Source organism: Neopelma chrysocephalum, unplaced genomic scaffold (assembly GCF_003984885.1).
Source record: "Neopelma chrysocephalum unplaced genomic scaffold, ASM398488v2 Primary Assembly neopelma1_104, whole genome shotgun sequence".
Classification (NCBI taxonomy): domain Eukaryota; kingdom Metazoa; phylum Chordata; class Aves; order Passeriformes; family Pipridae; genus Neopelma; species Neopelma chrysocephalum.
Window position 1 is genome coordinate 266221 of NW_020897768.1, and position 17727 is coordinate 283947.

Genomic DNA, 17727 nt, shown 5'->3' on the forward strand with positions numbered 1-17727 from the left:
CTGTATTATTGATTGCTGATAATAATTTTTAGTATCTTGATATATATTCATTCATACTGACTTTATTAATCATCATTTTAGCTTTATTAACTACCAGTATATTTGCTAGCAGTGATTTTTGTGGTAATCTGTAATAAAGTAGAAAATTTTAGAGGACAAAGCCTCTGCATCCTTGTATATTACAGAATCCTAGGAACGCACAGTCATGATCTCTGCACAGCTGCAGGCTGGGTAACCCTTCAGGTTGTGACATCAGCCAAATCTAAAGAATCACACTTTGAACCAAGCCCTTGGTGTTAAAACATGTGGCATGATTTTTGGCATCTCAGATCCTCTCATCTGTGGCTCAACTTATTTGCTCTTCAGAATTTGGACTATTTTTTTCCTTGAAATTTAGATGTTTTTATTTTTTATACTGCTACTCATACAATCCAAATGAAAACATGTTCAGTTACTAATCAGACATCTGATTCATCATCACTTCTTGTTAGGCATTTTGATTACAACAAAAGACTGTGAAATTTATTGTTAAAAAGCAAGTTGTTGTCCTTGTAATGAAATAGAAAAGATAAAAATGGCTCCAGTGTCACACTATACAGCTTATTGTGAAGGTGGTTTGACAGTCCGGGTGTAACAACATTCCAGTTGGCTGATATGAAAGCAAGGATCAACCCGGGGCTCAGAAAACAAAGCATATTTCAACTGCAACCAGGCGTTCGTCAGAAAGACACTCTCGCAGTTTCCAACTGATTTTACAATATGAAAAATTTGTTTGCACCATGTGTCGTCAGCTTTATTTAAAGCACACAATGAAAAATACCAACATGCTGTTTTCCTCTTAACAACAACTGCTGCACTACAAATTTTAATTTTTAAGTAGTAACATTCTCACATTACACTTACAGGTTTTTTTTCTGTTGAAATATGTTCCCTTGTGTTATCACAGTCCATCCTTAAAGTGTACAGTTAGAAAACCCTTCTGTATAAGCAATATGTCTAGCACTTAACAAGCCAGGAAAATGCTTTATACAAATAAGTTACTATTTTTTCTTGTTGACAAAAAACCTGCCAAGGCTGCAACTAGCATAACATCCAGTTTATCTAAGTGTGTGTGTTCCCATTCTACCAACAGAAACTGACTATGTGTTCCTTATAAGTTTATCGATTGCCTATATTGTTATTGAAAATTTTCATTGAGACAAGTATGTCTTTTGCATGGTAAAACTCATCTGGCATTAACCAAATCTCTCACACCAGCTATACAGAATTGCATCTATTTTCCTTTATTCTTTAGGAAATTCCTGGGAACAGAGCTCTGAGCAGTGTCACACTTGCAAATGAGCACCAGTAACTCATTTTTCACCCTTTTTTTTCAGCAGGCATTTCAGAATGTGTCCTTTTCTTTATTGTGGCCACTAGCAATGAGATTTTTAAAATCAGACTCACAGATGTGCTGTTCACATCTGTGCATCTTCTTTGGTGCCCTGTTAGTCACTCAGTTATGGATAAGAAAAGAGAAACTAATAGGGACAAGAGATCTTCCTCTTGCAAGGAGGAATCAAAGTATAAATCTGTGCATTACAATGTTTTTGAGTACTTATGCAAAAAGATGAGAAGATTAATTGCAAAAAGCCCAAGGAACTATATGAGGACTAACTATTGGCTTTAATCGCATTCTCTGAGTGGATCCAGACTTGGAACAAGATCTCCCAGCTTCGGTAAATGGGTTAAAATGGATTGCAAATTGAGTTGAAATGAGACCTGAAGTTACAGGCAATTGAAAATTGAGCCTTGCTTTTCATTAGAAAAATCTCAGTTATGGAGCCCATCTCAGTCATGCAACATAAGCAAAGCTGCTTATAGAAAGCTATGTGTTGAAGTAGGTGCTTATTTCCAGCACATTTTTCTCAAACATTCTTGAGAATTGTAACAAAATCTTAGTCTACTGACTGTTATAAGTGGCTCCATCTTTCCCTTTCTACTGACTGGAGCCTCAAGCATCTCCCATCCTGTGTGTTGCACAAAAATCCTTGGAGCATACATAGGATTTCATTGAACAACAATTCCCCAGGAAATAATATCCTTATGGGGTAATTGGGTCTCAAAAAATGTCATGTGCCAGCATGGTAAGTGAATGGTCATGTTGAGGATCAGTCTAATACATTCATGTTGGCTGTCACTAACATTGATATTTGTCTACTCATGGATTTAGTTCTTGTATTTTAATTTTCCAAATATAAATCCATGAGAATAACTGTATATAGCAGAAGTCCCACTGAATTCAAGAAAGTACGCATGCTCATAAAACTATTTGTGTGACTCTTGGGTTTGCAACCAGAATTACCAAACCCAGTTGCTACTAAGGAAAAACTCTCTAAAGCCACTATGGTTTGGGAAGAGTTACAACCATGAGATAAACTAATCTAGGTTTCAGGATAATATAAAGCATGGTCTTACTCAGTCATTTCATTTATCACATACTTTTTCCTGCAAAAACTGCCATTTAAAAAATCTCAACACAAAGCACTTTTGAACACCTCATTTGGTTTGGTTGATGTTAATTTTGTCTGCTTCCCTCTTTGACCAGATAGAAGTCGGCATTTAAATTTACTGGACTCTTGATTGATCCACAGACAATCTTGCAGATTAACTTTAAGAAGATATTAAACGATCATGATCTCATCTCAATTAAGAACTAAACACTACATCTTCCTTTCAGCACAACTTTACAACAGTAAGTTCCTCTCTCACAACCTTGTAACACACTCTCCCATGCACCTAAACAATCATGAATAAACAAAAAAACAAACCTTAGCAAACTGCTTCACTCACAGACTGAAGAAAGCTTATTTTTTAGATTTGAATTTGAAGCACAGATGTTGACTATAAAATGCATGGCCATTTTATAAGGAATTTTGAGGATAACAGCTTATATTTTTTTTCCTACTACTAGTATATCATTAAAGAAGACCCCTGTAGTGCTTTAACAGTCTACATCTCATACAGTTAGAAGTCCTCTGCTCTACTTAATATTAATGTGTACAGTACTTCCTAAACTGTATTTTAAAACTTCTTTTTGGGATATACAATATTTTGAGTTCAACTGACATGTTGTTATTAAACATCTGAAGATCGAAAATGCGGTACTGGACAATGAAAGGACACTGTCCCATAAAACACAACATACAAATAATTTTCACAGTTCTAACAAAACAAGATCATACATAAAAATATCACAAATAGCTCAGTACATGGTATGATCAACATAATATTAAGTCCAGCTAATAGTGTCACATATTAAGGGCCAAATTCTGGCTCAATGTGCAGTTGAAGCCTAAACAGATGTTTAGAGAAAATAATATAAAGCCACCCTGAAGTGTTATACTGATAACAACAACATTTCTTAATCTATGTAAGATTTTTGTCCCAAAGTACATACCTAACTTGTGCTACAGAAGGAACACGTGGCCATTGGTATTTGGCTCCTAGGACACGCCTTCATGGATTTGTTGTGGTGAAGGGCAGTGGAGGCAGAGGACAGTCTTCCTTCTGGGTATGACAGTTTTAGCAAGCATCTTTATCTACTGTTCTGCCAGAATTTGGCCAAGAGTTCAAAATCCTGTACATCTTATTCAGTAGTCCCACTGAAATCAATGGAACCGTTTTTGTGAGTAAGATGAAAAGGATTTGGCCCCCAAAGTTTTTAACCCTTTAAGTAGCAAGAAATTAGTTTCATTGCACTTAGCCCATCATTCACAAATAACTTTCTGCTCAAAACCAAAATGGTTGTCAATGTACAGGAAGTGTTTGCTCACAAATAGAAAAGCGTGGAGCAACATCTGACTATTCATAGCACTTTGGGACTGAATTCCTAAAAAAAAAGAGCCACTTGCATATGACAATTTCATGACAATTTCATCCAATGTGTGTCTGAGGCCAGAATAGTTGTTTTTTAAATTTCTAAATACTATCTCTGGATACCTTAGACTTGCTGCCCTCTTGGTTATATTAAATCATTTTAATTCCTTGTATTCCCTATTTCCCCCCCAAACAGAAGGATGTAGAAATTTTGTGCTGACAGCACAGTCTTTTGGTATCAAATCCTCAGGGGACACGATGGGCTGCATATCCTTTTGGCTACGGGAATAGGATTAGATTTCCTGCTTAACTCTCCCAGTTCACGCTGAAGTCAGGAAGAAAAGTTCTTGGAAGGTAATCCAAGTTGAGTAAAGACTCCACTCACTGGGAAAAATTCACAGACTTCAACACACAGAGCGTTAGTCTACCCTTTGGAATAACGTGAATAAAATCTCCATAAAAAGGGCTGTAATGAAGGCTTCAGAAGGACATACATAATGGTATGTCCAGGAGAAGGTTACTTTGGGTGTTGTGCCCACATCTGGTAAGAAAGGTGTTAAGGTATCTCTTTGTTCCTATTAAGGAAAGTTTTCCCATGATTCAGTTTTCCACACACATGTCCTATTCTTAAAGGCAGATCCTGAAGTCTTTATTATATCCTTGTTCCTCACTCCACCAGTTATTTCCCAGAATAATACTAAGAGAGTTTGCTTTGTGCATCTTCTCCATATTCAGATGCCATGAGCCCCCAGTGTCTCCTGGTATGAACTCAACTTCCATGTTTTGCCCTTGCAGCAGCTCCCAGCTCCTTGCATTGGTGAGGACCTTCTCAGATGAGAAGATAACCCAGACATACATTTCCACAGAGAGGAAGAGCAGGAACAGGAGGAATCATACAGATTGGCCCTTGTGCCTCCCACCTGCAACGACAGGGGCGTCTCCCTGGCATGAGGAGGAAGATGGGGTGGTGGTCTGCTCCCTGGTATAAACAGAGGTTGGGAGAGCCATCTGGCACCCAAGGTAGCTCTTGGGGCTGGCCCAAAGCGCTTACAGGAGTTAAGGTATTTTGTGGATTCAGGTCTCGAAAGCCATGTCACAGCATTTGATATAAGAATTAAAGGGTTTCATGGCAGAAGATGAAGTTCTCTTCCTAACTTCTGAAGGAGAAAATGCTTTGAGAATTTTTTTGTGAATACTGCTGCCCCAAAAGGAAAGTATGCACGTGCTATATGCTATATTTTTGGTTTGCCTTTTTTCCCTTCTGTTTGTCAAAAAAAAAAAAAAGCTTAGAAAATAACAAAAATGATGAGTTTTATGGCAATTTTATGACGAATTGCCCATTTCTGATCTATGTTGAGATTTATTACTAGCCATATTTGACTTTCATTTTGGGTTCTGAAAGCATTTAAAGCTTAGTATTAAAAAGCCTCATAACAATTTTCTACAGCAAGTGTATCTCAATTTTACAGGTAAGCAAACCAAGGCATAAAAAAATGAAATGATATGCCACAGATAGCATAGTAAGTCAATGGCAAAGTCAAGAAGAGAATGAAATCCTGCAGCTATGGGTTAACTCTCTCTTCAGGCTAAGAAAATTGATCTTATCCTTAATGTGCTGTTTCACACCACCTGTACTAAAGTTCATGAAAACCAGCCAGTTTGCACTGTTAAAATGTTTGCAAAGCCAATTATTTTTTTTCCATACAAGCACAAAAATTCTACTTAAAGGGTTAATTATACTGCTGTGCTGGTAAACATTTTTAACTTATTGCTGGTTAGACCTGTCTTTAAATACTAACTGGGACAGAAGAGACTGAGCTGGCCCTGGACTCCCTTGTCTTAGTGTTGGGCATGGATATTGTACAACAGGATACGCCCACAGTGGCCTCAGGCAGCTCATCTTCCTCTGTCCATTCATTAAGATCTGGGTTATAACACTGAATGCATTTCTTGTACTTTTTCTCTATTTCATTCCAGCCACCCACTAAGTAAATTTTCCCATTAAGGGTGGAGGCGCCAGCCGTACTAACTCCGGTTTGAAGTGGTGCCACATAATTCCATTGCCCCGTGTAAGGACTGTAACACTCCACAGGGAGAACATCGACCCTCTCGGCTCGCCCTCCCAGCTGAGACCCACCCATGACATAGACCCTCTCCAGAAGGGACACTGCACAGTGCCAGCCTCTTGGGGTGCTGAGGCTGGCCTTGTCCTGCCAGCTGTCCTTGCTGGGGTCGTACATGCACACTGAGCGAGAGTAAGCGTTATTGATGTAGCCTCCTGTGACCAGGATCTGACCATCCACCACGGCACTGGCATGGCAGCACCTGGGCACCTCCAGCGGTGCCTTCATCTGCCACTGGTTAGTTGCGGGCACGTAGCATTCGACAGAGGAGAGGCATCCCTCAGAGTTGCGACCGCCCACCGCAAAAAGGAGGCCATTGAACACATTCAGGCTAAAATGGGTGCGCCGCTGATTCATGTTTGCCAAGTGAATCCAGCTGTTGAAACGAGGATCATATCTGAAAGCATTAAAAAGAGGGTAACAGTCTCACATAGTGCTCTGCTAAACTGTACAGGATTTCCATGTCACTGCTGCAAGAGCAAAATTGCTAAAATTTCAGATAGTTATTTAGCCTATGAAAAGTCAGTGTAATGAAACTGGTGTTCCTGGTTAAATTTCCAAATAAATTCAGGTTTTGATTGGAGAAAAATCTGTTTGTGTCATTCAAACCTATTATTTCAATGAAGTAAATCTAATTCTTATGTAATTTGATTTTGTACAATAATCTCATTAGAATACTAGGAAGAGATACTTTCAAGATACAATAGAAATTTAATTTTTTTTTTTGCAATTTACACCTACAGCAAAGATGTCTAAATTTCCTCAAAGAGTTTTAAAAAATGTTAGTTGGTGATTTATACTTGCATCTTCTTAGTACTTTCTAAATGGTGAGTATGCTTTCCCTGCCACTCATATGGAGTAAAGTTCATGTGAAAAGAGCATCTGTGCTTTCTAATACCATTCCTATCTAAAATAACATTCCTCGTCCTTGATATTTAAGCGATTTTGAAATATGAAATGTCAAACTATGACTCTTGAAGATGTTGAGTAAGGTACGTTAGTAAACCCACACACTTCTGTTGCATGCTAAGGGGATCAGAAAATCACATGAGAAAAAGACTATGGGAAAGTAAACACTAATTGTTAGCTGTTGTTCAGCATTGTCATCTGCAAGTCCACAGACATACTGATGTGACTTGACATGCTCAAGGTAAATGGTACAACAAGGAGCAGAATCCATTCAGCCATGGACAATGAGGATTCCCCCACCTCCTCCTCACAACCAAGGTGTGCACTGGGCACAGCTCCTTTGAGAATGTGAGGCACAGCTTAAAGGCAGCAGGTCAGGAGAGCAACAGCATAATCTCTTCTATGTGATATATTTTTCTGACTAAGTAGATTACACAATAAAATTGATCTAGAGAAGGTTCCTCATTCATTGACTTTGTATGTTGGTTGATGTCCTCAGGAGAAGCTGACTGTTCCTTCTGGGAGCAGAAAAGGAACCATTGGTAGGACTGTGGCTGTGTATTGCCGTTTTATGTCCATAGTCTGTTAGTAGATAAAAAGCTGAGTTTTCTTACCTCCAGCCTTTCCTTCAAGCTGCTGTGTGCTGTCAGCTTTCAGGTTGAACTATTTAAAAACTAGCACCACCCATTTGACTATTGCATGTTAGCCTATGCACTCTTCTGACCTTGCTACCACCAGTGCAGTCCTACGATGGCTGTAGATAGGAACTGCAATATTTCAGAAGTGAGGCATTATTTGGAGTACATTGTAGAAGAGAAAAATACAGCTCTCAAGCAATGGTGCTGTTTCTAAACTCTTGAAAATAATAAAAAGTTAAGGGGTGTGAAATGCAGTATAAAAGCTGTTGAAAATATAGTAGATGGTGCATAGAAAGTTAAGACTAGAAGTTAACACCTAAAAGGTGTTTTTCAGAACTTTCTGTGAGACATCTAAGGTTTTAAAAATTTGAAAACTCTCACCTTGTCTGATTTGGTGCATTTTAATGGTACCTTAGAACATCCCAGGACTTCCTATTTATGTTCCTATTTACTTCCTCTACTAGGAGTAAGTTTTCTCAGGTTTTCCTCACTTCTGATTGTGCACGCGCAATCATGGTGAAGTTTTTTGCATAACTCCAGTTGCATATTTCTGTTCATTCAGACTTTAATTTAGAATAGCATCTATACCTCCCCCACACTGTCCCCTTTCTCTTTATCCGAGTGGTTCATGTTACATGACACAAACCAGCTTAGTCTATCTGCCTACCTTCTGTGGAATAGATACCTCCATCTCTTTTAAATAAATAACCAGTTACCTGCAGAAATTGCTGACTGCATGCTTGGCTTGGTTCCTGGCATCATTCTGGTCTTCCCCACCAGCCACATAAAGAAATCCATCCATCACTGTGACGCACTGATTAAAACTTTTAGCAGGCATTTCACTTAGCTTCTTCCATCCGTTTTCAGGATCTCTGTATAAGATGTCTCTGCTGAGAGACTTCTCTGTTAGAGCAGGGCGTCCCCCAACAGTAACTAAGACTCTGAAACCTCCACGGATCCTTGTTCTTCTGGACTGAAGTGTATTCTGGTGATAGGGAAGCAAGTGATAGTTCATGGCATCCACTAGGAGCTTATGGCAGTCTGCATCTTGCATCATTCTTGGCACACTTTGTACATAATTGACAAGGTCTTGGGCTGAGATGGTACCAAAACGGATGTTACTTAAGAGATTGGCAGCAAACTTTACTCTTTTTTGGTCAAATTCCAGCCATTTTATTGCAATCTGGAATGCAACAATTTCAGAAGGCAACTGCAAGTCATCATCTGCAAGAAGTTCATTAATCTGATCAAAAGTAAGTTTTAGGAACTGATCAGTTTCTGAAAATTCAATGAAGTTGTCTCTAATAAATTTGTGCGCTGCTTCCTTGGTTGTTTTTAGTCCATACGTTTCTGCAATATTAGCAATGTACATACAGTTCTCAACACTGATTTCTTGGACTAGAAAATCACAGCACATCTTTACAAGGGTGTGAATCTGTAGATAAATTGCTGTGGAAATAATACTACCTATTGTATAAAGTGAGAGAGTAAGTTTTCCAGAGTAAGCATAGGTGATAACAGTAGCTAGACCCAATGGGGACACATCATTGAGGTCCACTCTTTGAGTGGATGGATCTTTCTTTAAGATGTTGTGGAAGTATTCACTGCTCGAAGCCATCACCACCTTATGAACACTGAAGGATTTGGTTTTGGTACTGATAGTCAAGTCACACAGAAAATTTTCTTGTCTCATTCTACTTAGACCTTCCAAGAGATTTGGGCAATATGATGGGTCCGAAACTTCAGATGAGATGCAGCTGAAACCATTTCCTCCTTCCAAGAGTCCATTCAAGCCATTTAGTTTACTGAGGGGGCCATCTTCCACGATGATAGTAGTTTCATTGATATCTGCTTTGTTCTTTTTCACATTCTTCTTCTTAGGGGCCATGACTGCAATGAAATATTACAGCCAAGAGCTGGCTAAAATTAAATTAAAACGTTTAGAGCTACACCACAGTTGTGAAATTTAATAGCTATGTGATTGTGCAACAAATCTAATATTTGTCAATACATACTAATGCCACAAAACCAAACACAGGTTAATCTATCTTCCTAAGAACTATTATTCTGTTCTAGATTGTAGTGTGGCTGTTTATTATTAACAATCAATACTTAAATTGTGAAGAATGCATCTACAAGTATGTCAGTAATTTATTTTTTTTAAATAACAGGGCCATAAATTAACATTCACTTGTTATCATCACGTTCAAAGAGTTAAAATCTCTAAATGAGTTTGCCAAAGTGTAAAATTTTGTAAATATGTATTTAAATTAGCCAGGTTCTAGATCTGAATTCATTAGCCAGAAGCACTGGAAAAATATGGGGCCCCAACTTTGTTCATCCTTACTCCAGGGCTAGTACAGACTTACAGGTGAGTTCAGAACTGGACTGGGAAACATTAAGACCGGGAAAATTCTTAAAGACAAAAAAAAAGCAAGATGAGACATAAAGAGAAAGTGGATTTTAGTATGATGTCATATTGATTTTAGATTTACGATCTGCTCCAAACTGATTCCAGGTTTTTGTAACTTTTGATTTTATAGACTGATAATATTCTATTTTCCATGTCAGACATGCAAATACTTTCTCGACATAGCACACTTTGCTTGCTTTTCAGCATCAGTAATTCAAAACCTATAATCCTACTTTTCGGATTTTGTGGAGATTTATGGAGAAGATGTCTGATTTCTATCTGAAAACAATGTCATGCAAACTCAGTTGGGATGTGTTACTTTAAACAAGTTCTGTATGTGTCAAGGTAAGAATCAGTCCCATATAGTTATATTAGAACACATATATTTAAATTATATGTATCAACTCTAGGCAAGTTCCAGCTCTTGCTGAAATGAAGAGCCACATTTTTGTCAAATGCAATGTAAGACAGCCCCAAAGCAGTCTTCAAAGGATTTGCTTCAAACAAATATATGTATGTGCAAATATACTCGAAGGAAAGCACTGATCTTCAGTAACACAGTTTAAACAGAATTGCAGAGATCAGCATTCAAATAGATTCAAATATAGCATTTATCTCCAATATATTCACTGATTTTAAAACAATTTACACATGTTAATTTTCTTTGTGATCCTTGCAGTCATAAAAACCAGAACATGAAGAAATGCTAATTAATGATAATTAAATACACTTTTATTGTAGATAACTTAATAAAAAGACTTCAGTAATATTTCAGTCTAGAATCTCAGCACATCAGTTCTTCCTTAAGCATGTAATAAAATGATAATTTAATTATAGAAAGGAATGGTTGCTGCCTGCGAGCACCAGGAGATTTTTGCTGCTGCTGCTGGGTGATGACCATGTGCAGAGCAGGCGAGGGAGAAAGCCATGTGTGCCCAAAGTATCAGTGTCAGCCTGTGCTGACGTGAGCTGTGATCCCTGATATGTCAGTGTGCCAGCGCAGGGGTCAGCTGCTGCCCGGCTCCCCCTGCTCCGGCTCCCCCTGCTCCGGCTGCATTCCAGGAGCTGCATCTGTTGAGACCTATCAGAGTCACATCCCAGAATAGCAACCTCCGAGCAGCTTGCCATTTTAAGACAGGTTCAGTTGAAGGTATAACTAGTGTTTTAGAATACTTGGTTGTTTAACACAGCTTTTGTTGCAAAAAACCTGTGATGTTGCAAGTGTTGCGTATATTTGTTCGCATAGAAAAAAAGGAAAACAAAACTTCTGGATATTTTTGTATGTTCTACATAGAGTTTTAGCTTTGCATATTAATAGCAGCAACTTTAAAGTTGGCAAGGGCATATTCTTTTGGCAGTCATATCTTGTTGTTATAAGTATTTTTAGAGACCCATAACTTAAAATTTTCAATACATGCAGCACTTAATGTTTATTGCCTCACTGCATCATTGCAGAACTCATTTAAATACATGGCATTTTAAGCTCTGTTCAAAAATGCTTACTACCCAAAGATTTTTTCTTGAAAAACACTTTTTCATCACCATAAATTTCATCAGCCAGTTTAGTGTACAAGCACTAAAAGTGACAGGACATACAAGCCCAGTGAAACAAATAAAATGATCCTATAAAAAAAACCAGGTTACTTAACTTGGAAAACCCTGGGTGATTTGGTTTTCTATTTGCTTTCACTTAATTTATTTTAGCTTAAGAACAACTCATGCCAAATATCACTTGGGATCCCAAAACAATGCCTTCAACCAACCAACCTCCCCCCCCCTTAAAATGTTACCCTCTAAACACTATCAAACTGAGGAGTTAAAAACCCCTTACCCTCCTCAGAAAAACGTTGCTCCAGAGCTGTCCAAGAAGCTGTCAGTGAAAACGTGTCTTCCTTGGAAAATGCGAACACAAAAAGTGAGGAATTGTGGTAAAAAAGAGAGAGAAAGGTCAGAGGCCACTTGGTAAGTCCCAGCTTGTGGTTTCCAATGAGATACTTTGCTGTCACAGCAAGCAAAGGAGACTGGAGCCTGCGCTTGAGTGCTCTTTAAAATGACCCCTCCTCTCCATGCCTTGCTCCCTGCCTCTGCCCAGCCACAGGAGCTCAGCTTTCCTGGACTGCCTGGCCACTGGAAATCCAGAGTACAAGCCTGGACCCTGCAAATGCATAGGTACACGGGAGGAAAGGGAAGGGAAGGTGAAGATGGTAGTTCCACAGCAGGCAGTAATTGTCTCAGGTAAGTGTAGGGTGAGCCACTGGGTTCCCCTGCTCAAAACTAGGAGCCTGGATGAAAGCCAGTATGGTTAGGGAGAGGGACAGGTTTAGGTTGGATATAAGGAAGATAGTTTTTATGTTGAGGATGGTGAGGCACTGGCACAGGTTGCCTAGAGAAGCTGTGGATGCCCCATCCCTAGAAGTGTTCAAGGCTGGGTTGGATGGGACTTTGAGCAACTTGGTCTGGCAGAAGATGTCAGAGGACTTGGAGCTAGATAATCTTTGAAGGTCTTTTCAAAAGCCATTATATGATCATATTATTCTATAACCTAAAATAACCAGCAGGAAATGCCAAGGAAAACATGGTACTTAAGTTCCACTTTCTTAGGTTTTCTGTGCTTAACTCTGGGCAGAGGAAAGGAGACCAGCCGATGGAGCTCACAGCCATGTCTTGTTTTGTCCTGTTTCAAGGAGTTAGGTTGCTGCTTCCTAAACAATTGCCTTGGCTTTCAAGGATACTGGCTCACATCCCCTGATATATTTGCAGAGAGATGTGAACTTTGATCTTCTGTCTCTCAACAAGATAACTTGTGGGTTATGCCATACACTGGAATAATTTACCTCTACCTCCTTGCCAGTCAACCTCAGGAATAATAAAAAGCCAAACCTCCACATCCCAGGAGAACTTAATCCCATGTGAGAGATAAAAAGGGTACAAGTGACTGCATGGGAAGGGAAGGGTATTGGGAGAAGTGGAAGTCAGAGAACAGGAAGACTTCCTCTTGGCTGTACTTTGTATAATACTTAATCTTACAGTTTTATTTGGTTTCCTCCAGGCTTGGATGAGCTTTTCCAACAACTGCTGCAAAATCACACTTGTCATCTTGAACAAAAGAGCATTACTGTGCTGGTGGAATTACAAAACATTACAAGATAAAAATGAAAAAACAGAATAGGGAACATAGGCAGTCAAATGTGTGAAATGAGAGTGAAGGAGAGGGACATAAAGCCAAGCCCTCCCAACAGCAACAACCAGTTTTCCTTTGAAAAAATAGGGCCACAGCTGTGAAAAATTAAGGACAAAGCCTTATTTTCATAGAATCATAGAGTACCAGGTTTGAAGGAACTCCAAGGATCATGTGGTCAACCTTTCTTGGCAAAAGCATGGTGTAGACAAGATAGCCCAGCACACTCTTCGGGTGAATCTTAAAAGTGTCCAGTGTTGGGGAATCCACCACTTACTTCCCCAAGGAGATTATTCCAGTGACTGATTGTTCTCATTGTGAAAAATTTTCCTCTTCTGTCAAATCATAATCACCCCAGCAGTAACCTATACTCATCCCCCCATCTTTTCCTTGCATTTCCTTATTAAAAGGGAGTCTCCACTTACTATGTTTTTTTCTCATATGTAGGTTCCTCCTGCCTCAAAAATATAACTAACTGTAACATTAATTTAATATGTATGATGACATTTATCATCATCTTAACACATATCAATATATTTTAATTTACCAGTTCAATCTAATTATAAAATTCCTTACATGGACAATTATCCTTAAGATTTTTGAAGCTCTGACTTAAAGGATCAGCTATAATGATTCTTACACAAAGAATATATTTCACACTGTACTTCATGAGTTTTAAGAACTTGTAAAAAATTAGGGTTTGTAGGTAGAACAGGCATATTTCTAAAACAACACTCCCAAATATATACGTACTAGCGAACCTGAGTTATTCAGTGTTCCCTTGTCTAACAGCTCATGCCAAGACTTTTATAAATTTTTATAATTTTAAGATGTCCTAGAAAGCCAGTATTTTTCAGAGAAAGAATATATTTTTTCTTTTGTTATTTTTCAGTGAGGTTTGTGTGGGGTTTTTTGTTTTTGTTTTTTGTTTTTTTTTTAAGGAAGGGGACATTTCTCCAAAATGAATACACTATCATGATATGTAGAAAGTAAAATATTATTCTAATTTTCATGTCATATCTTTAAAATTACTACCCCACTGTAAAATAAATTCAAGTCTTATTTAGTCTCTACAAATGTGTTTCCAACATCCTTATATGGTTCACTGTTGAAAAAACAAGAGAAATGACAGTGGGGAAGTATCCTCACTGAAAAGACAAAACTAATTTCTAATTTCCAGAAAATACCAACCATGCTTTGAGCTGGGCAGTATAGAGATAACCATCTTGTGGGGCATGAGTCAACATCTCAATGTACTAAAACTGACAAAATAAACATCTCACATAGTTCTGAAACTTTGGTTGTATGTTATTTGGTCTTCAGAGGACAACTGATAGGGTATTGGATATTATGTGGCATGCAAGTTAGTCTTGGGGCTAGTCATTCTTATTTTCCATTAATTAGCACACAATAAAGTCTTTCAAAAATAACTAGAACCAGGTTGAGAAATCATTTGCATAATGCAAACCATACACATATATCCATTATACATGTACATACAATATATTAAATATAAAATATACAATACATTATACATATACACATTTACATTAAAAAATACATTTTTTAAAATCAAAATTTGATTTAATAAGCTTTTTAATTTTCAGATATTCTTAACATTGTTTCCCTTATATCTGGAAGATAATGTCTTTCTGCTTATTTCCTTTCAAGTGGCATAGAAATTAACTACTATAAAACATTTTATGTTTTTATGTCCTTGCAATCAAGTTATTAATTGTCTTCTCACTTAAAAGAGGGGGTACTACATTTTTTGACAATATCTTGAGCCTCTCAAGATGCATACCTTTAGGTATGAGTGAATCTCAGGGAAAAATTATTTCATTTTTTTCATAATCAACTGGTCTCTATGAGTGACTAAGGACAATACTATCAATCCATGCAGCAGCAGCAGGTCATGTAGTAATGTTTTAACATTTTAGGGGTAAAAAGTGGAAACATTTCAAGAGATTTGTTCTCAGCCCAATGAACAAGAACAATTGGTAGTATTTGCTCCATGTGCGTGATTCAGAATCAACAATAGGGGAAGTTCTTGTATCAGCAAAGACAGGCCTTAAGGCAATTATAACCATCTTTTCTAATCCACGCACAACCGCTTTTCTGGAAACGTAAAGCCTTTTACGCTCTTTCTGGAAATGTAAAGCCTTTTCTTTGAAGTCAGCATGCTCTGGTTTGTTGGTGGAACACAAGCATCACAGCCACGGCCATGTGCAGATCTACCTTAGCCAGCTAAAGATGTTAACAAAACTCAGGCTTAGCTCTAGATTATGACTGTTTTGTTTGCTCTGAGCACTTTATGTTTGCTCAGCTAAATACCACATACCCTCAAAGCCCATATTTAGTTCTCTATGATAAATAGTTATGAAAAATATCTTTAGATGCACTAATCTAAAGGTACTGAGTAATCACACCAGTAATGCCTTTAGGAAGGGTGAAGATCCTTATGCAGACTGGAGATAACTGTGAAAGCATACTGAATTTCAGTGGGCACTGCAGTTTTTTCAAAAAAGAAATAGAAATCTGTTTTGTGTGTTTTCTTTTTAAGCTGCTAAATAAATGTACAAACTACTACTGCTTAGAAACAAATGCACAGGGCTTGATTTCACAGAAGGTGAAATGAAGTCTTCAGCAAGACATCCACGCCCAGTGGGTCACTCAGACCTCCTCCCGTACTCAATCATTTGCTCCCACATCACTGCCTAATTTTGCCCTGCCAAGACTATTGCATTGATTTACCCCCTGAAACTCTCACCCGGCTCTTCTTTTTAGCTTGTCCAAAGCCTGTTTCTCTTTCTGGTTTCAGTCTTTCCTTGGAGCTCACTAAGCACTGGCAGCAGGGAATGGAGAGGACCTTAGGGATGAGAAGAGAGTTTGCAAGCCTTGGAGCAGAGCTGATGGCACAACACAGCTTTTGAGCATGTATTGTCAGAGCAATTTTTGGAGCTATATTTGTGTATGGCAACCCCACTTCTTGATAAAAGGAGTCACACACCGATGCCAAACAAACAAATCTTCACAATGATGAGGCTGCAGTTCTGAAAGACTGAGTAAACTTGGAATTCTTTCCTCTGACAATTATGACAGGTGATATGAAAAATGCCGCAGTTAGATCTGGGCTAGAAACATTTTTCTTGTTCTAGGAGGCTTTTAAGATTTTAAATGTCATCTTCACTGTCATGAAATCATGATCTTTCAGAACAATTGGGCAGCAAGGATATTTTCCTCATCCCAGGAAACCCGGTAATTTGATAATTAAGGTTTTCAAACAACATATGGGAATTCCAGCTTCAATCGCATAATACATATGACAATCTGAGCCTCAACTTCCCTACTCAACGATTACTTTAATCATAATGCTGGTCTGGGCTGAATTTCTCTGAAGATTTCTTCTCCATAAATGCCACTTTATATAAATAATTTCATACTATTTGAGCCAGAAAACTGAAGAGTAACTAGTTGTGAATGGTCTATTTTTAAGCCATATTGTGAAGATAAGTTAATTATTTCTGTAAAGTAAAAATATAAGCATAGGAACTGGAGACCCAGTGTGCATCAGGACCTGTATTTATTTTTTCCATATCCAACTTGAGTTCTCTACTTGCTGTATTGCCGTACTAGCTATTTTGGTTTCTCTACTGATGAATTTGCTATACACTGTGCTAAGCTATAATAAGATCTATTTTGCAAGAGCAGTAACCCTAACGTGAAATATCAGACTTTTGCCTACATAAATTCCCCTGTAGTTCAGACTGGATACGCTTTTTTAGCACTTTCCCCAAACACCACTTTAAAGAGTGAAAGGTGTTCTATGTATCCGTTTTAATTACATCTTCATTAACTTCCCAGGAAATACTGCAAAGACACAGCTTTTTTTTTTTTTTTAGGAAGGACTCATTCCGCTTGGAGTCTTTCAAGTACATGCTCAGCCCCGGGAAGTTCCACCGCGGAGACCCCGTTTCAGATGCGCAGTTCAAACAGCACCAAAGACCGATTCCCTGTCACGTGCTTAGTAGGTAATCCACAGGGGAGCCATGCAGAGCTCAAAAGTGATCAGTCCTCCTGGGGAAGGGGGAAAAAAGGAAAAAAAAAAAAGCACAAAGCATTAGCCATCAGGCTGTAAATAAGGCAGGACCAAAAGAAAAGGATGTCCTCCTCAGCCGAGTGAGGACTGCAGTGGGTGCCTGTGGGTGCCAGTCACGTCTTCATGGCTTGACAATGCTACCCCCTACACAAGGCATCGTGCCACAGAGCAGCCTCCCAGCCACGCATGGACACCAGAGTGCCACAGACCTTGTCATCACCTGCAGGTAACAGGACAGGTGTGCACGAACCAGTGACTGACACTGACAGTGAACCCCAGAGACCGCTCCCGGCTGCTCCCGCGGCCGCACAGCCGCACCGATGGACACATCTCGGCAGGGGCACAGTGCGCGCCCTGTCGTGTCTTGGGGCAAGCTGGTGATCACCCCGACTCACCTCCACGGGCTCACCTTAACTACAGCCGTGCTTGCTCAGTGCCACTGTGTATTCAAATGGCGCCTAACGAGGCAGAGCAGAGCAACGCACACGCTCATTGTCATTACTGCTGAT

General features: G+C 38.8%; 1 protein-coding gene across 1 annotated transcript; it reads right to left on the bottom strand.

The window, feature by feature from the left end:
- Window positions 1–377: 377 nt before the first annotated feature.
- KLHL31 (kelch like family member 31) lies at window positions 378–11974 on the bottom strand. The gene is made up of 3 exons (XM_027696005.1): window positions 11773–11974; window positions 8245–9448; window positions 378–6378 (listed from the first exon to the last, which is right to left on the bottom strand). The coding sequence occupies exons 2-3, from the start codon at window positions 9414–9416 to the stop codon at window positions 5646–5648; spliced, it is 1905 nt and encodes a 634-aa protein (XP_027551806.1). The 5' UTR covers window positions 9417–9448; window positions 11773–11974; the 3' UTR covers window positions 378–5645.
- Window positions 11975–17727: the final 5753 nt, after the last annotated feature.

Bases quoted from the DNA above. Each gene is read 5' to 3' on its own strand.
- KLHL31 (XM_027696005.1), bottom strand. From the start codon at position 9,416: ATGGCCCCTAAGAAGAAGAATGTGAAAAAGAACAAAGCAGATATCAAT. The intron at 6,379-8,244 runs GTAACTGGTTAT...TAATGCTTTCAG, and splicing joins GCAGTCAGCAATTTCTGCAG to ATATGATCCTCGTTTCAACA.